At 42.9% G+C, this 20,114-nt stretch overlaps 1 protein-coding gene across 4 annotated transcripts in view; it reads left to right on the plus strand.

Moving 5' to 3' along the window:
- ST3GAL4 (ST3 beta-galactoside alpha-2,3-sialyltransferase 4) overlaps positions 1–20,114 on the plus strand; it is a 160,637-nt gene that overhangs the window by 83,083 nt on the left and 57,440 nt on the right. The window contains exons 2-4 of one of the 4 annotated variants that reach the window (XM_032229149.1): positions 2,824–2,940; positions 5,994–6,069; positions 16,725–16,820. In XM_032229149.1, the coding sequence (XP_032085040.1) occupies positions 16,785–16,820 (36 nt within the window). In that variant the 5' untranslated portion in view covers positions 2,824–2,940; positions 5,994–6,069; positions 16,725–16,784. Of the gene's footprint in view, positions 1–2,823; positions 2,941–5,993; positions 6,070–13,626; positions 14,159–16,724; positions 16,821–20,114 lie in introns of those variants that run through there. The other 3 variants (XM_032229152.1, XM_032229148.1, XM_032229150.1) reach the window with 3 other exon arrangements.

Consider the following 20,114-nt stretch of genomic DNA (forward strand, 5'->3'; position numbering starts at 1 on the left):
GTAGGAGAGCCGTAGAGTTCCTTCCCCCCCCCCCCTCTCCCTGCTGCTTAACTTTCTTTCCGTTAGCAGGTGATAAGGCATCCTGGCTCATTAGAGAAAGAGAAAACGAGAGACCAGAAGCTGCCCAGAACCCCAAAGTGGTCAAAGCAAGGTTAGCAGAGAAAGATTGCTGAGGAAAAGCTAAAGGAAAGGAAAGGGATGGTATTTATGCAGAGCATGAAGAAATGCAAGGCAAGGATTGAAAGATACGGAGATGAATAGCGTTGTGTTTTATTTTACGGAGGTTACGGCCTCTCCCTTAGCTATCAGACTTCGTCTGATCAGACAATATGCATTTTCCGAATGATCAATGGGTTGTTGGTTTGGTGGACTCAAGCCAGATGCAAAATGCATCTATTTCACCTGCAAGAACAAGTGATTCTGCACACTTGGCGAGCCTAAGAAGTTTTTAAATCAATAATTGAACTGGAGCTCTTAGCTTTTGTTAAGAAAACAAACAAGGGACTTAAAGGTGTAGAGCTTGTGGTTTTAAATTTCAGCTGTGTAAGCAAGGGAAGTGTAACTTATATTTGCTAGTGGCTTTTTGTCTTCATTTAGTCATCTTTTCAAAGACTGCCTGTCAAAAGATCACAAAGCCGTGCAAGGGAACCAAAAGAAACTATAACTACAAAATCAGTGGATCTGGGTACTTGAGAGACCGCCTCCTGCCGATTACCTCCCTCCGACCAATTAGATCACACAGATTGGGCCTCCTCCGAATTCCATCCGCCAGTCAATGCCGACTGGCGACTACGCGGAGGAGAGCCTTTTCAGTAGCAGCTCCGACCCTGTGGAACGACCTCCCCGTTGAGATTCGCACCCTCACCACCGTCCAGACCTTCCGCACAGCCCTCAAGACCTGGCTATCCCGCCAGGCCTGGGGATAAGTTTCTAATTCACCCCGCCCGAGTGTTGAATGCTGAGTGAAAGTTGTGTTTTTTTTAACTGTTTATTTTTGTCACATACTGTTTTTGTTTTATATTGCACTTCCCCTTTCCCTACGAATGTAAGCCGCCCTGAGTCCCCTCAGGGAAAAGGGCGGCCTATAAATCCCAATAAATACTAAATACTAAATACTAAAATCATAATTCGTGGTTTTCAGTTGTCTGATAGTTGAGAGTCAGCAGCTGTTATCTACTCCGAATCATCAAAGGCCTATTAGGTAAAGGCAAAGGTTCCCCTTGCACATATGTGCTAGTCGTTCCCGACTCTAGGGGACGGTGCTCATCTCCGTTTCAAAGCCGAAGAGCTAGTGCTGTCCGAAGACATCTCAGTGGTCATGTGGCCGGCATGACTCAATGCCAAAGGCGCACGGAATGCTGTTCCCTTCCCACCAAAGGTGGTTCCTATTTTTCTACTTGCATTTTTACGTGCTTTCGAACTGCTAGGTTGGCAGAAGCTGGGACAAGTAACAGGAGCTCACTCCGTTACACAGCGCTAGAGATTCGAACCGCTGAACTGCCGACCTTTCTGATCAACAAGTCTTAGCCACTGAGCCACCGTGTCCCTTGAAAGGCCTATTAGTAAATCCCAAATTTCCTTTTGTGTTTTAAAGCCTAAGAGAGCACATCAATATCGGTCTTAGAGTCCACATTCCTTTTAATTGAAAACAAATGAAATTAAATATGATGGGGCAGGAGCTTGCCATACATCTCAAAGGATACATATAGATTTCTTGGTGAGCAGCGCAATTCCATGAGAAGAATGACCAAAATCTTCACTGATTAGAACGCAGGTAGTTCTCGACTTGCGACCATTCATTTAATGACCATTTGAAGTTAGGGCAGTGCTGAAAAAAGGGATTTTTGGCCTGTCTTCACATTTATGACCACCGCAGCTCCCACGTCGCTTCCCGGAGTCATATACTCGCAAGTTCCTAGGATGTTTCTGACAAGCAAGGTCCCTGGGGAAGTAGGGAAGTTGGATCTGCTTAACAAGGTTCAAGGTTCAAGGTTCATTTTATTTATATGCCGCCCTAATCCCGACGGGACTCAGGGCAGCGCACAAACCCAAGGAGGGGAAGGGAAACACCAAAACTACAACAAAAAGTACAGGGCATTTAAAACAACCAACAGCTACACGATTCAAGAGGGGAAGGGAACTCATCGACCCCAGGCCTGCCAACACAGCCAGGTTTTAACGGCTTTTCGGAAGGCCTGGAGAGAGGTGAGGGTCCGAATCTCTGCGGGGAGCTCGTTCCAAAGGGCCGGAGCCGCCACACAGAAGGCCCTCCCCCGGGTAGTGGCCAGATGACATTGGCTAGTAGACGGAACCCGGAGGAGGCCTAATCTGTGTGATCTAATGGGTCTTTGGGAGGTAATTGGCAGCAGGCGGTCTCTCAAATACCCAGGTCCAATACCATGAAGGGCTTTATAAGTGACGACTAGCACCTTGAAGCGTATCCGGAGACTAATCGGTAACCAGTGCAGCTCGCGGAGGATAGGTGTAACGTGGGTGTACCGAGGTGCACCCACAATCGCTCGCGTGGCTGCATTCTGGACGAGCTGAAGTCTTCGAATGCTCTTCAAGGGCTGCCCCATGTAGAGCGCATTGCACAAAGGTGCAATTTGCATGTTGCAAAAGTTGCAAAATTGAGCCTGGTTCATTTAACGACCACATGGCTTAGCGGTGGAAGTCCCAGTCCCAGTTGTGGTTTTAAGTCGAGGATACCCGTTGCCACCAGAATCCGGGCCGGGGTGGTGGTGGTGGGAAACATACTTTGTATGAACATAGAGGTTCATTTCAGCCTCGCTCTGAAGTGCATTGCATTGTTCTGTCTTACAGATGGCAGTCCTGAGGTACAGAGAAACCAATGCTACCATCAAAAGCATCTCAGAGGTCCAATTGGAAAGAGAACTTGGGAGCCCTGTAGCCCCTCTTCGTTGCTGTGCTGCATAACTGGTAAGCAGAGAGCAGTTATCGAAATGGGAGAGTATTTCTCCCTAGGTTTTCTGAATTTGAGTCCTGATTTCAAGGGTCCACCCCACATGATTCAACACAATGGGTCTGTTAGGGGTCTGGTTGTCAGATCGCCTATGAGTAGGGGACTGAAGGCTAAAAGATATGAAGAACCATTGCAGCAGTTGGGAATGTCCAACCTAGTCAAAAGAAGGACTAGAGGTGACATGATAGCAGTCTTCCAATATCTAAGCAGCTGCCAAAAAGAAGAGGGGGTCGAACTGTGCTCCAGAACACCAGAAGGCAAGACAAATGGAGGGCAACTAATCAAGGAGAGAATCAACCTAGAACTAAGGAGAAATTTCCTGACAGTGAGAACAATTCAGCAATGGAACGACTTGCCTCTAGAAGTTGTGAGTGCTCCAACACTGGAAGTTTTTAAGAAGTGGTTGGACAACCATTTGTCTGAAATGGTATAGGGTTTCCTGCCTGAACACGGAGTTGGACTAGAAGACCTCCAAGGTCCCTTCTACCTCTGTTATTCTGATAGGGAGCTTCTTCTTGGGTCCTTTTCTGCTGCGGTACCCCCATTAATAACGGGGCCAATTATGGAATGGAGCCCATTATAAAATCTTCCTTAGAGAAGAGGTTGGCTTCATCACTCCTCCACTTTCAAAGGCCCCTCAAGTCCCAGTTATGCCATCAAGCCTGGAGAACCCAGGGGACGAGTGAATGAATGGGATGGCTCCCTTATTATTAATATTCCTCTATTATTATTATCTTTGTTTTAGTTTTGCTTTTATAGCTTTTAATGCTATTTTAATAAGTAACTACTATATCTTGGTTTGGGATAATGTTTGTTTTATTATCTTACTGGTTTGTCTGATTGTTGTATGCCACCGAATTATTTTCCATGAGATTGATGGCTGTATACATTTCATAAATACAATACATGCGTGTTTATTAAAAAGTGCAGTGCATGGGAATTGTGTTGGTAAGAAAGTGTGAAGAAGGGCTGTAGTTAAATATGTTCGTATATGCTTTGCATGTAGAGTGCCTTATATTTCGAATGAATAATTTTTGAATTTAAAGTTTTTAAAACTAGAATGCCATTGCTGTTGTTACTGTTACTGCAACACACATCTATCTTATCACAGCATGATTGCACAAACAGTTTGAAATTTTCTGAGAAATGAAATGCTGTATTTTACGGAGTATAAGACACACTTTCCCCCTCCCCCACACCCAAAATGGGTGAAAATTTTGGTGTGTCTTATAGGCCTGTTTTTGGCCTCCCAGCCCTCTGCGCGTTGCATTTTCGCCCTCCTTGGTCTCAGAAGCACACTGCAGTGCTCTGCATGTCCCGTTTTTTGCCAAAACCAGGTCTGTTTTAGGGCTCCTGAACCCTCCGCACAGCTTGTTTTCACCCTCCTTGGCCCCCAGAAGCACTCTGCAGACCAAAAATGGGTGTGTTTTTTGTGAAAACAAGCACATTTTTGTCAAAAATGTGCCATGCGTAGCACTGCAGAATGCTTATGGGGGGAAGGGAGGTCGAAAATGTGACGTGTGGAGCAGAAAACGTGACGTGTGGTGCTTCCGGTGTTACTGCCGGTTTGGTGCACGCATGCTTTGCATGCATTTTGCACACACTCTGTGCCTGTGCACAGTTGCCTGTAATAAAAATGGCAGGGGGGGGGGGGGCATGCCGCAGTGACCAGGGAACCGGTCCGGGGGTGTAGTGAGCCTGTTGTCCCTACAGGTTTGGCGACCCAGTCACGATTTCCACTACCAGTTGGCCTGAACCAGTGCAAACTGTTAACAACCCACCTGTGGTGCGGAGGCCGAAAACTATTTTTTTCCCCTTGTTTTCCTCCTGTAAATTTAGGTGCATCTTATAGTCCGAAAAATATGGTAGTTTGTGATTCCTTTCCAAGGAGCTTATCCTATACCATAATACTTTGGGATTCTAACATTCAGATTGGGCCTATGGGGCCCTTTTCAGATTAACATTTCACACAAGTCTTTCTTGTAAACCAGGATCTGTGGCCTCAAAACTATTGCAAATGAGTATGCATTACAGAGAGTCCTCGAATTACAACAGTTTATTTAGTAACCGTTTGAAGGCCCTGAAAAAACTCCAGCACCCTCCTGGTCACGTGATCAAAATTTAGACACTTGACAACTGACTCATCTTTATGATCGTTGCAGTGTCCCAGGATCATATGATCCTCTTTTGCGACCTTCCGACAAACAAAGTCAATGGGGAAGCCAGATTCACTTAACAACCGTTTTGCTAACTTAACTGCAGGGATTCACTTAACAACTGAGGCAAGAAAGAATGTAAAGCAGAGCAGAATTCACAAGAGATATCTCGCTTAGCAACAAACATGTTGGGTCCAATTGTGGTCATATGTCGAGGACCACCTGTAATGTGCTCTTAATTTTCTGTATGTCCCAGCACGATCCACGACAAACTGAGTGATGATCCACATTCTCTTTTTCCTTACGAAGAGATGTGTGTTGTGCTGTATCGTCTTCTTTTAACAATCCCTTACTGGATGGAATCTGGGTAACTGAATGGAACTGAGTGGCCAGATACCTTTCCTGTCGCCAATGAGGAGTTATATTCAGCAGATATATTCTCAACATGCCGAGAGAGAGAGAAGTATCTGCCTCTACCTAGGATTGAACTCACAGCCTCCTGATTGTGAGGCGAGCGCTCCACCTCTAGGCCACCGCACCACTCGTGTGTTGTGCTGTATCCACAGTCCTAACATCTGAAGCATTCTTTTTAGGAATGTTGTCCAAATGAAAGGGAGAACAAAACATTTTTCTCTCACACATCTTTGCTTAGGATTTTTGAACCCCGTTTCTTTAAAAAGAAAAACACCCCAAAAACACATACCTCTTTTTGTTGCAACTTTGAAGAAGGGGCCCGCCAGCATGAAAACTTGTGAGTTTTCAGCTTCGATGAGTTATACTATGGGAATGCGCAAGTGCCCTCTTCATTTATCTTTGCGGCTAATCTGGTGAATGTGTGTTGTCTTTATTTGTAGAGAAACAAATGGGATTGTAGATCTCTATCTGCTGGATGCGCTCCTCTCTTGGTCGGAGGACAATAAGGAGAGGACTGTAAGTAACTAATCTTTTGGGTTGTATAAATACAATACGGCAAGGATGGAGATAAGGCAGACATGTGAACTTGCTGGAGGACACGAAACATTATTTTCTTGTAAAAGATCTTTTCTCTTTACCTTCTGCAGGGGGTTCGTGCTAGTGAAATAGCTACGCGTCTCCGTAATTGCATTGAGAATACATACAGGTGGTCCTCGACTTACAACCATTCAGTTTAGCATCCCTTTAAAGCAGGAGTCTCCAACCTTGGTGACTTTAAGTCTGGCAGATTTCAATTCCCAGAATTCTGGGAGTTGCAGTCCGCCAATGTTAAAGTTGCCAAGGTTGATGACTCCTGCTTTAAAGGGACAGGAAGCCTGCTAAAAAAGCAACTAATGGTTGGCCTTCCTTTCAACTAGCATAGCATCTCCTTGGTCACATGATCGAAATTTGGGCACTGGGCAACTGGCATGTACTTATGACAGATGTGGCATCTCAGTGTCATGTGATCATCTCCACTGGTGAGCTACCGACAAGCCAAGTCATTGGGGGGCAGCCAAATTCGCTTAAGGGCGGCATGACTCAGTCAACGGCTGCAATGATTTGCTTAACAACCGTGGCAAAAAAAAAGATTGCAAAATTAGACACAACTCACTTAATAACCGCTTGCTTAGATAATGGACATTCTTGTCCAAATTCTGGTCGTAAATTGAGAACTACCAGTATTAGATTCAGGTGATGCTTACTTTCTGTGTCAAGATGATCTTCCAGGGTTTCACGTAGAAACTTGCATTATTCAAAAAATGTACGCCAATCAATTTGTATTTTTGAAACCTTTAAAAACAAAATAGAAGAGATTCTCATTATCTTTGAAGATAGATTACTGTAGAACAGAGATGGGGGAACTTTGGCCCTGACTTGTTCACTTCAATTCCCAGAATTATTTTTTTTTGGGGGGGGGGGGTTTGAAGTCCACAGGTGATAAAAGGGTCATCATTTCCCAACCCTGCTTTCGATGTTGAAAGCCTATTTATACTGCTCATCGATCTTGCTGGAGAGAGAAAGCGCACACCGAATAGTCTTTCTTCAATATGATGTCAGCACCGCCCATGTTCACGCCAGGCACGCTGCCGTTTAAAATAATAGTTTGTACACATGTGCATTTATGACGTCCCCATGATGCCTGCATGAGATCCAGTGGCAAAATTCATTCCGTCAATGGCAAGAGAGAAGAATATCAACCCACCATGCCTTCCAGCACTGGAAAAATCCCTGGGTTTCCCCCCCCCCCCCTCTTTCCCTTCCTGGCATAAGCAGATATTTGTAATAATAGCTCTGGTGACATAGGCAAACTGTGGCAGGGTCACTCATATTACATCATATCACAGATTGAGGATGTAGGAGAGAGAATATCTTGCTTGGCAAAGGCTCCACCACCTACAAGCGCCCCCCTCGCTTTTTCTACCGCGCAGTGATCAAGCATGGGATAGATCATTGCCTTCAACTGTCAGTTATGGTGTGAAACCATGCCAGTGGATCTCCACCTGATAAATAGTCACTTTGAACAGATGGCTGGAGGAAAATAAATGATAGATTTCTGCAGCGGGTGGTACTGAGAACTCATCTTCAACAGCTTAGTGAAAGAGAGCAGGACAAAAGAGAGAGAGAGAGAGAGAGAAAGAGAAATAGGGAAATGTGAGTATGCTAGAATATATGTGTTCTGACCTAGCCTGATACAGTAAAAAGCACACACTTAGTCCCCCAAACCCTCTTTTTATTTCAAAAGCTGTGAATTATGTTCATTCACAGCCCATAATGAGTCCCAAATAGTTGTAATGAGTCCTACAGTAGGCTGCCAAAGTCCTTCGGGCTAAGGCTGATAAGCACCCACTTTTATCTTCCTGGAAACACTGCCAAATACTTAATTGACAATTAGCTTGGCAAGTCTACATGGAGCAAAGCGTCAGAACGGAGCTTTAGAAGGTAAACTGACCAGCATGAACTAAGTTGCTTCCTACAAAAGGCTCACATGCCTTTGCTCTTCCTTTATGTCCTATGGGAGGGGCCAATCACCTCCAAGCCTTATTCCTGAGTCGTCCCTTCTGTCTTAACTGTTCTTGCCTTATGGCAGCTCTGAGCAGACTGGGAACATGGGGAGCCTCTTCCTCTGCCTCACCGCTGTCCAACTCTGGAGGCTCCGGAGGCAGCATATAACTCCCAGATGGCCCTGGCCCCTTCTCTGCCTCCTATGCAGAGCCCTCGTCTGAGCCTTTCCCAGACTCCAGGACTGGCCCATGTTCCTCCCCAACCTCCTTGCTGTCCGACTCTGCTGTCAGCTCTGCAGGCCACCAGCAGACCACAACAATATGTAGGAGTCCTCTATATGGAGATGGAGAGGTGCAATGGTTCTGCGGTTAAAGACATTGAGCTTGTCAGCTGGGTTCGAACCCCAAGCGCCACGTGACAAGGTGAGCTCCCATCCTTGCCCTAGCTCTTGCCCACCTAGCAGTTCGAAAGCATGCAAATGTGAGTAGATCAATAGGTACCACTTTAGTGGGAAGGTAACAACATTCTGAGTACCTCGGCAAACAGTCATGCTGGCCACATGACCATAGAAGTGTCTCTGGACAACCCTGGCTCCCTCGGCTAGGAAACGGAGATGAGTGCCGCTTCGGTAGATTTGATGAACCGGTTCTACTGAATAGGTGCGAACTGGTAGGCACCGACCTCTGCTCTGGGAGCATTAATAAGAGCTACTATGGCTAAAACCAGTTTAGTTAATGTTGTACTATAGTTTGGTATGGAGAATGGAATGCATACAAGCAAGGAATAAAGAGATTATTTGATTTTGGGGCATATTCTCATGCACATTGCTTATTTTGGAGATGACTGTAGCATGAAATGAACCTGGATAATGTCTAGTTATTAACTAGAATTTTCCAGCACTTCAATATAAATCGCTGCCTTTATGACTGAACTAAGCGCAGATATGATGTATTTAGTTCCTGTCTACGTATTTTCAGTGTCGTGTTGGTTTAAATACACTTTCTTATCACATGCTCTTTGGGTGCCACTTGGTTTAATATACAATTCAGTTCAATTCAGTTTCTTCTGCAGTTAGCTTTTAGCTTAACAGTTTAATGTAGGAATCGATCAGTTTAAGGCATTCTCTGAAGATAAATGGCATTAGATTCATTTATTCTATATGAAGAACAGGAGGAGCTAGTAGTTTTTGGTTCTTTCTGTTCAATCTTGTAAAAACATAGTAATCTGCACTCTACCTCTTGATTAATTTTGGGCAGCGAGCTGATAAACTTTCCCAGGGCTGAAAAAGCTTCTTGGAGAAGAAACAAAACGTCTTCAAAGAAGAATTAAGCATGGGTTAAAATATATGAAACATGGACATATATTTTAACTTTTAAGATGATGAACAAAGTGAGATGTTAACTGTTATTTTATATAGTAGATTAAAGGAATTGTAATGAACATTGAACAGTAAGAATTGCCATTTATAGACAATTAAGGGTAATCTAATCCAAGATATGGAAAAATGGAGAGGGGAAAATGAAATATACTTACAATAGGAAACTATTGAGATTTAAAGACAGAATCTCAAATTGGGGGAGTGTAAGGATGCATAATTATATAAATATAATGATGAGAATAGCTGGGAATTGTAACCAGGTCTACAGCCAAAATTAGGCTGGGGGTGGTGGTGGTTTTAAAAGCACAATGACTATATATGTATACTTTTTTTGTTCTATTTTTTTTAAAAAGATATATGTTTTATGAAGATATATGTTAAAATTAAATATGTATATTGAAAATGAATTATAAATACCATCAACATAGAATGGAGCTTGCTCAGAAGCTGAAATACACCAAGTAAATGAGATGAAGAGTAAGAAGTAGAGGAGAGAGGTAAGGGCAGGAGAGGGATAGGAGAGAGGGCAGGGGGCAGGGGAAAGAGCAGTAGTGGGTTGCAGGCGGTACGTGTACCAGAGCCTGCCCGGAGCACTGGGTACCGCTCCGCTCCAGTGCTCTGGAGAGCCCGCCCATGCTCCTTACCTGTGTTTAAAGTCTTCGGTGCTTCTGCACACATGTACAGCACCTGCGCGATGCTCCGCCGAGCAGCTGGAGTGTTGAGGCATTGTTGGACAGCAAGATGCATGAGTGCACTGTGCGCGCACGCTGAGGACATCCATGTGGACAACACTGGGTCCATTCCAACCGTACCGGTTGGAACGGGATATGGAACCCAGCACTGGGGAAGAGGAGGAGAGAAAGGAGGAGTGGAAAGGGGAGAGAGGAGAAGGAGAGAGGAAGGGGAAGTAGAGAAGAGAAGGATGACAGAGGGAAGAAAGGAGGTAGGGAGGGGGAGGAGAGAGGGAGAAGAAAGTGATGGATAAGGTACAAATATGGTGTATGGAGAGCAGAAGAGCCAGTAATTGTTTATGGGAGTTGATGGCAAGATGAATTGATGTAAACATTTAATAATATAGTACGATGTTGGCTATTTCATGTAGTTATATGTTATGAAAATGAAAAATAAAAAAAAAAACTTTATAGCAAAAAAACCCAACTGTGGCAGGAAAGATCGTAAAACGGGGCTCAACAAGTCTCTCACTTAGCAACACAAATTTTGCTGTTGTGAGTCAACGACTACCTGTGCTGTGAAGGCCTCAAAAGTGGTGGCCTTAAGCTGTTCCACCTTTTAAGAGCGTCTACCTGCACTTGGGTCGCGGAGGTCTTTTGAAAAAATAAAAAATAAAGCCTGCAATGCCTTCTGAGATGTTATCATGTTCCAGATTTAGACTCCATTCAAAGAAAGCAGTTCTTGGGTTTCTTAAATTGTGGGAAAAATTACATTGGGTGGGGTTATCAAATGCTTGGAGGAAAATAGCCCAATGCGTCACGCAGGTGACTGTGCCAGAGGAATAAGTCTAAATGTTGAAGCTTACTTAAAGTCTTGTTTCTAGAAGAGATTTACTCAAAGCCTTAGAAAAACTCTGAATGCCTGGGTTTGAGGTTTCAACAAAATGAATGGCTTTGGATACTTTCCATAAATTGCCCGTCAAGAGCTCCATTTGTAATGCACTAAACCTGTTCTGGAATGTTCTCAAATTTGTCCTTGACAAGACTCTTGGCTTTCGTCCATAGCCTGCTACAAATATTTGCATGTCCATTTTCAGTTTATCTGATATCACACGGCAAATATTGCCTCTCAGGTTAAGTAATGTTTAATTTAAGTTAAATAATGTAGGAATGACACAAAAGTTCACCAAAGTCATGAATATGTCAGGGGAAAAACCACAAGTAGCCATTGGGGACAAAAGAGAAATAAGGTAGCTTAAGTATATAAGGATGTTCAGAGCCCAGGGACGCGTTGGCTCAGTGGCTAAGACGACGAGCTTGTTGATCAGAAAGGTCAGCAGTTCACCGGTTCGAATTCCTAGTGCCACGTAACAGAGTGAACCCCCGTTACTTGTCCTAGCTTCTGCCAAACCCAGCAGTTTGAAATGCAACGTAAAAAATGCAAGTAGAAAAATAGGGACCACTTTGGTGGGAAGGTAACAGTGTTTGACGTTTAGTTATATGACCACTGAGACGTCTTCGGACAGCGCTGGCTCTTCGGCTTTGAAACGGAAATGAGTACTGCCCTCTAGAGTCGGGAGCAACTAGCATATATGTGCAAGGGGAACCTTTACCTTTAAGAGCCCAGGGGCCAACCAGAAACATTCAGAAAACAATCAATCGATAAGAATAAAGCTGGAAGGCACCTTGGAGGTCTTCTAATCTGCTCGAGCAAACTATTCACCATTTCAGACAGGTGGCTGACCAGTCTTTTCTTAAAAACCTCTTGTGATGGAGCACCCACAACTTCTGAAAGCAACTCCTGTTCCACTGGTTAATTGTTCTCACTATTAGGAGGTTTCTCCTTCATTCCAGGTCGCTTCTCTCCTTGGATTAGTTTCTCTCCATTGTTTCTTGTCTTGTTTCTTGTCTGGTGCTTTGGAGAATAGGTTGACCCCCTCTTCTTTGTGACAGCCTCTCAAATACTGGAATACTGCTCTCATATCTGCCTCTAATCCTACTTTTCTCTAGACTACCAACTGAATCATGATATAGTAGTGGATCAGATCTAAAGCAGTCCTCAAATTACACTATATTGCCAAAGGTATCGCTCACCCATCCACATAATCAGAATCAGGTGTTCCAATCACTTCCATGGCCACAGGTGTATAAAATCAAGTACCTAGGCTGTGCAGACTGTTTTGACAAACATATGTGAAGGAATGGGGTCACTCTCAGGAGGTCAGTGAATTCCAGCGGGGAACTGTGATAAGATGCCACCTGTGCAACAAATCCAGTTGTGACATTTCCTTGCTCCTAAATATTCCACAGTCAACTGTCAGCTGTATTACAAGAACGTGGAAGTGTTTGGGAACGACAGCAACTCAGCCACAAAGTGGTAGGCCACGTAAACCCGTCCGATATTAGTGTGTGACCTCACAAATGTACTTCTGGAAGAATGGTCAAAAATTCCCATTAAAACACTCCTGAACCTTGTGGACAGCCTTCCCAGAAGAGTTGAAGCTGTTATAGCTGCAAAGGGTGGAAAGACGTCATATTGAACCCTATGGATTAGGAATGGGAGGTCACTTACATTAAGTTCATATGCGAGTAAAGGCAGGCGAGCGAATGCTTTTGGCAATATAGTGTATCACCACAGTTAATACAGGAGAATATTTGTAGCTCAGGATTGACATGAGGAGTCCTTGGTGTTCTCTGAACTTGCTTGTACTAGCACTGATGTTATTACCTAGTTTGGATAATGAAACGTCTGCTAGAAAACAAGCAAGCACAGAGAGCACCAAGGACCTCGAATGACCACCATTGGACCAGGAAATTCTCTTTTAAGTGCTGCAGTCATTAAGTGAGGCATCCACATGACTATGCCTGATTTTATGACCTTTTTGCCATGGTTATTAAGCGAGACATCGCAATGATAAATTGCAATTTTCCCTTCCCCGCTACTTTTCAGAAGCAGCTGAGAGGTTCACAAAAAGAATCACATAATCCTCAAACGCTACGACTAACGTAAATACGAGCCAGTGCCTGGATCATGATCATGTGACCATTGCTACAGTCATAAGTGTGAGGAACAGTCATAAATCTTCCATTTTTAGTGCTGTCCTAACTTTGAACAGTTGCTAAGCAAATGGCCATTTTATAATACTGGAGTTAAAATGTGCCACTTTTTAGTGTGGCAGGCCACACTTACTTTTTATTAATGAAATTGGAGAATACAAGCACGCCAATATTGTAAAGAACAAAAGCTTCATTGTAAGACGAAGAGGAGCAAACTCTGAAATATAAACATTTAAAAGGTCAAACAATACACCCTATTTGTGTATGAGTTGGAACAGAGGAAAGTAAACTTCCTTGTCAGGGAGGGAACAGCTCTTAATAATAACTACAATATTTTCAGCAATCACAGACCAAAAAGGAAGGAGAATTGTATTACTAATAGTTGTACAAGCCATAAATCCTATTTTGGGGTGGGAAAAGAATCTTGTTGCGGAAATTCTGGATCGTGCTCTTAATTTGGACTGGTGCCAGCATACCTCGCGTAGCTAGAAAGTCAATATAGGTTTATTCAATTCGGCAGAAGCTTCCTTTGTGGAGGCAGAAAGAAAGCTGGCCTGTCCTCTTTATTTTGGCCAACCCTACTGATTTTAATCTCAGGGATTCGTTGCTGCTTCACTTGCTACCAAGTTAACTTTCCCACCTTGGCTTTCCTGTATCTTGACACCGACGACCAGATGCTGCTGGCGTGAGCCTATCGTTTTGCTGTGGCAAACCGGATTGTCTGTGATTGGAACTGAATAGAGAGAGTCTTTGAATGGCTGTGCGTGTGGTGTTGTGAGTCCCTCAGCTGTGGCTTTCTCCCCAGCTGATAATTCCCTGGGCAAGCCTACTGCTGCAAACAAGGCAACCGTGGAAAAAACTCCATAAGTGCAAAACAAAACAGTAAGGTTGCAAGTATCTTGGGCAGGCGTAGAAAATAATTGGCAGGTAGATTCACAAAGCTAAGAAAATTCAGGTAAGGCTGTTTCCCTTCTCTCCCCCTCCCTTCTTTTTTCTTTTTAAAAAAATCTCGCAGGTGAGCGAGTAGAGATGTTTGAGAGATAGACCGTCAAAACTCTGGTGGTGGCAATTGTGTGCAAGGCTTATTGTAGGCTATTTTAGTAAGCAGGAACCCAGTGATGAAGACAAGGTGTTTGTACCTGTCGGAGAAAGCAGGCATCACCTTTACTGTCCTGGGAATCAAGCCTGTAGAAAAAGTAGAAGGTGGTCCATCTTTTCTTGAAATCATGATCTGGAGGTCTTCTGCTCTTCCTTTTTTTGTCATCTATTTTTTGGAGGGGCAAATAAAAGCAACTAAAAGCATAAGTCACCTTCTGTGCGAAAGTCCTGGATTTACACAGACTTTTACAAAAAGTAACAGGTGATGAGATATTGGGGGGGGGTGTTGTTTGGTTACCTGGAGCTTGAAAAGATTACACCATGGTGGGATTTAGCCGGTCCGCACCACTCTGGGAGAACCGGTTGTTAACTTTCTGAGGAGTTTGATGAACTGGTTGTTGGAAGAAATCATTAGGGCAGAGAACCAGTGGTTAAATTATTTGAATCCCACCACTGATTACACCCCTATCCCTCCCCCTTGCTTTTTAATTATGTTTAAAATATAAAAAAGACCCCATGGCAACGTTTTCCATGGGAGGGCTAAATGGACTTTGCATGGAAACATTACTCTGATATTGAAGATTGCAGGCTAAAGATTATTTTTTACAGTCTTTTTTTTGTTCTACTGACTTTGAGAAGCAGAAGAAACCCCAAAATCTTTATTACTTGATTATTCTTCCCTTCTGAGTAGCAGAGGAAGAAGAGCTTGTAGGTGTATTTTTCAAAACACATTTAAGGTGCAGGGGTAAGCCAAATACAGTAACTACTTGTAGTTCTGGCCCAGTGCAAAACAACCTCTGGGATCAATTGCACCATTGTAGACAGTCGATTCTTAAGGTTTATGAATCTGTAGTAAGGGCTCCTGCGGGGTTGGACTACAAGACCTCCAAGGTCCCTTCCAGCCCAATGCTTCTACGTACCCTGTAGAAGGTACAGCTATACTGGCCCAGGGCCAAATGAGTTCAGAAAGGAAAGTCCTCAGTTCAATTGTAAGGTGGAACTTACAATTGCAATATGACTTGGTACGAAGTAGAGCAGTATTAAAGCTGTTCTCTGTGGAATGATTGTTTTGAACTTTAAGTATCAAAACAGCCCCATCAGGTTTTCTTCTAGTTTGTTGCTCTCCAGTTATTCTGGAGACAGTTTCTCCTTACGATGCCACCAGGGTTTGATGTAAACTGAGATTGGTGGAATTTTCCATAAAATGGAACTGGAGGGCAAGATTTTTGAAGTTGCAGCTGGATTATGTTTTTGTTTTATTATTGATTTCATTGCTGCTGTTGTTTGGTTGGTGGTTGTGAGCTGCCTAGAGTTTATTGAGAATTGGGCAGCCTGCTAGTTTAATTTATTACTATTATTTTGAAACGGCATCCTTTTGGGGGGGGATGGCTCCAGAATAAAATGACAAACTTTACATGGTGAGATGCCAAATAAATTCTCTTTGCTGCAGAATTAGATCCAGCCTTGCTACATTTCAAGAATTCAGATGCTTTCCATTAAAAAAAACAACAAAACAAACCCACAACTTATTAGCCTGGATGATTGTAATACTGAGTTCCAGTTTTAGTACAGACAGTTCTAAGACATTTGCAAAAGTCAATACTTATGGAATAAGTTCCCTTGCTTTGAGCAGGAGGTTGGACTAGAGGACCTCCAAGGTCCCTTCCAGCCCTATGTTTCTTTAAATAGGTGATGAAAGATGGCACCCCAGACTAGCACCTTCATTTTGGAGAGGAGGAAAATTTTAACCTTGATCTGACTATATTTCCCAATCATGCCCCAATGTGGATTTTTCTAGTCCCAATTCTTAAGAAGAAAATGTTAAAAACCAAGACAAGGGCATATCCCTCCCCCCCGCCTTTGAAATGAAAAACGGTGTCAAACTTTATGCCATAATAATGATTTAATATGGGTCACAGCGATAAAGAATTGTAAGCCAAAAGAATTCTGACTTTATAGGAATCAATTGATGTATTTTAATCACTGGTTCCTGTTTGATCTCTCCCATTAGTGGAAGTTCCTGGCTGTTCCTTTTAGTGAATACTCCCATGCAAGTATCAAGAATGTTGCATCCTTATAGACATAAGCCAACAATCAAAAAAATTTTTTGGGGGGGGGGGTTACATCTTTTTAGGAGCAACAAGACAGATACCTAATTTGATTGAAAAGATCATTCATATAAATTTATTGAAAGTGAAGGGGGGGGAGCTAGACTAAGCATGCCCTAGTGTTTCCCCATCAAGCTTATTCCAAATAAACCGGGATTCTCTGGAATGCTAGCTTTCCTTTCTGTGTGAATCTCATTCCAGTTTTCCTGGTCTACAGCATCAATTTTATGGTGGGAAAGTTCTTTGAGGAGGGGTGGTGTTTCTTTTTTTTTATAAAAAAAATTAATAATTAAAAAGCCTAATTAATCAAAACAGGAGCTGCCACCTTGACATTCTGCTGCTATAATTTAATATCCGAGGGGATCATTTGAAAGAATGGAAGAGGCAGAAGAAAAACAAAGTACTTTGGAGGTAAGATGTTGCCTACCTCATCAGGAGGCTGTGTTGTATTCACGAGAGCAGGTCAGTACAGTTTAACATATGGACGAAGCTGTTTATAGGACCAATCCTATTTTATTTTGCATTTCCCTCCTGCTATTGGGTCTGTCTTGCTCTATCTCCTCCTTTAACTAGATAAGTGCTTCTTAAGTATCATGAACTAGTATTTATAGATGAAACTCAAACTGCCCAGTCTTCAGCAAAGGAATCTAGACTTCAGAACAAGGTCCGGGAGCCGGATTCAGCCGACGGGGTGATTAGATCTGGCCCACGGGGTTGCCCTAGAAACAGCAAAGGACTGGCCTGTAGTGCCTCTGCCAGCAAAAACAGAGCTAACGAGGGCCGGGGGGGGGGGGGGGGGCATCCAGAGCTCCGTTTCCGCTGGCAGAGGGGTTGCAGGAAGTTTGGGAGCCTGTTTTCACTGGCTCGGGCCACCATAGGCACCCCCAATATGAGTGATGTTGAGCTGGCCATGCCCCCCCCTCCCCAGCCATGCCCTCTCCCCGGTCGTCCCCCCGAGGTCAAACAACCCTGATGCGGCCCTCAATGAAATCAAGCTTGACCCCCTAAGAGGTAGGAAGACTGATATATAAGCAAAATATGACCCACCAATGGATATCGGAAAATCCTTGTTTGCAACACACTCTTTGAAATAGGATTGCAAAAAGGTGTCTCCTTCCTTAGAAGTGCTGAGCTAGCCTTCCCCAGCTAGGGCAAATCTGCATTTACCCTCTTTAATCAAGGATTCTAGATTTCTTTACTTGCTTTTTGACTTTTTTTCCCCCTAAACATTTCTATTTGGCAAATCTTGAGTCACAATATCACAAAGACCTTTATTAGGCTGTCACAATATTATGATAAGATTATTAAAATTAGCTGCATCTAGGACAAGCAATAGATGCAAGAAGGGGTATTGAAAACTCAAAGTTTTTGCTGCCATCCAGTAATTATGACCGATGTTTGTGTGTAAACACAAAGAATTGTCTACCTATATGCGTATTTGTGTATACATACATAAATGAGAACAGAGGGGGGAGAATAACAAAAGGGACAAAGGGGAAAAAATGGAAAGAAAAATGCAGAAAGGAAAAAAAAAGACAAAAAATATATATTATGTGATTTTAAGTGTGAACCTTAAGAGGGATGTGGTGGCTTAGTGGCTATGACAGCTGTGCTTGTCAACCAAAAGGTCGCAGTTCGGTGGGTCGAATCCCTAGCACCGTATAATGGAGTGAGCTCCTGTTACTTCTCCCAGCTTCTGCCAACATAGCAGTTGGAAAGCACGTAAAAAATGCAAGTAGAAAAATAGGGACCAACTTTGGTGGGAAAGTAACAGCGTTTCGTGCACCTTCGACGTTTAGTCATGCCGGCCACAGGACCACGGAGACGTCTTTGGACAGCGCTGGCTCTTTGGCATTGAAAAGGGGATGAGTACTGCCCCCTAGAGTCAGGATCGACTAGCATATATGTGTGAGGGAAACCTTTTACCTTTTAAGTTTAAAATACATCATTTACCTTGACCACAAATCTTATTCTTAATGTAATCATAAAAACGTGCCTATCATTAATTATTTATTGATATATAGCTATGAATATAATACTTTGTTCTAGGATTCTTGTACATATAGCTGTCTTAGTGGTCTTTTTAAAATTGTTTATTAAAAATGCTAAGTTTAGAACCAACTGAACGATGCTCTAATACTTAATAGTAACTCAAGGTTTTACAGGTTGCTAATCCCTCTGACCCATACTGTACCTGTGGGGTACAGTGTTTTGTTTTAATATATCATAATTTTCAAACCAAAATTCCCCTTGCAGTAAATCAAAGAGTTTAAAAAGACGATTGGCAATAACCTCATCTCAAGTATCAATACCGTTGCAAACTCTGCAAACCTCCCCAAAACGGCCCGTTCCTAGCCTTGGGGGGCTTGCAGAATGCTCCTGGGAGGTGGGGGGAGCAAAAATGAGCAAAAAATGGCCCATTTTTCATGAAAAGAAGCCCGTTTTTTGTCAAAATGTTTTGCATGCATAGCCTTATTATGGAGGCTTATAGAGTACTGCTGGGGGCTGAGGGGGGCAAAAAACAGCCCTTTTTTGCTCATTTCTGCCCTCCCGGGCCCCCAGGAGTTCTCTAAAAACCTCCATAAGGATATGCACAGCTGTTTGGGTGAAGGGGGCAGGGTTTCAGGAGGCAAAAAATGCTGTATTCGATGTATAAGATGCATCCAGATTTTCAGCCTCTTTTTTGAGGAAAAAAAGGTGCGTCTTATACTCCGAAAAATACGGCAAGTTGTAATGTCGGAGATAAATCTTAAGCACTTTATTTTCTATGTAAAAAAAAATTAAGTGGAAGTCAAGAGCCCATTATACATTTATATAGCACATATCCACCTACATTTGCTAGAGGGCTTAATATACTGAACACGTTTTCAAGGATATATAACTTAATTATTCTGTGCAACACGCAATGATATATAATTCATGTCTTCCCAAATACATATAGTTCTTGACTTATGACTACAGCTGAGCTCAATATTGCTGTTGTTTTAACAATTTTCCGTTTAACAATTTTCTGTTGTTAAGTGAGACATTTGTCAAGTGGGTTTTGCTCCATTTTATGACATTTCTCGCCAAAGTTGTTAAATGAACCTCTTCAGTTGATAAGTTAGTAAGCTGGTTATTTATGGTTAATAACCATTAATAACCTGATTTCGCCATTGAATTTGCTTGTCAGAAGGTCACAAAAAAGCATCACATGACCTGGGGATGCTGCAATGGTCATAAGTATGAACCAGTTGGCAAGCATTTAAACATTGATCACGTGACCATGGGGATGCTGCATAGGTCGTAACTGTGAAAAATTATCATGTCACTTTTTTTCAGTTCTAACTTCAGACGGTCACTAAGCAAATTTAGGACTACCTAATTTAGGAGTTCTTAATCTTTTTTAAATAAAAAAAAATACCAGAATTGAAATAGGAATCTGAAATGTTTGTAAAATGGAAGATTTCAGTAATGAGTTTCATAAGGAGATATCTCCACTGAGAAATCCTTCCCTTTGTTTAATTTTTCTTTTTTTCTGGAAAGCAGAAGAATCCCGAGATGCGCTTCCTAATATTTGGGTAATGTTTTATCTGTGGAGAGAAGTGATATACAGATACTGAGGGGAGATATGAGAGCAGTCTTCCAATATTTGAGGGGCTGCCACAGAGAGGAGGGGGTCAAGCTATTTTCCAAGGCACCTGAAGGCCAGACAAGGAATAATGG

Source organism: Thamnophis elegans, chromosome 13 (genome assembly GCF_009769535.1).
Source record: "Thamnophis elegans isolate rThaEle1 chromosome 13, rThaEle1.pri, whole genome shotgun sequence".
Taxonomy (NCBI): domain Eukaryota; kingdom Metazoa; phylum Chordata; class Lepidosauria; order Squamata; family Colubridae; genus Thamnophis; species Thamnophis elegans.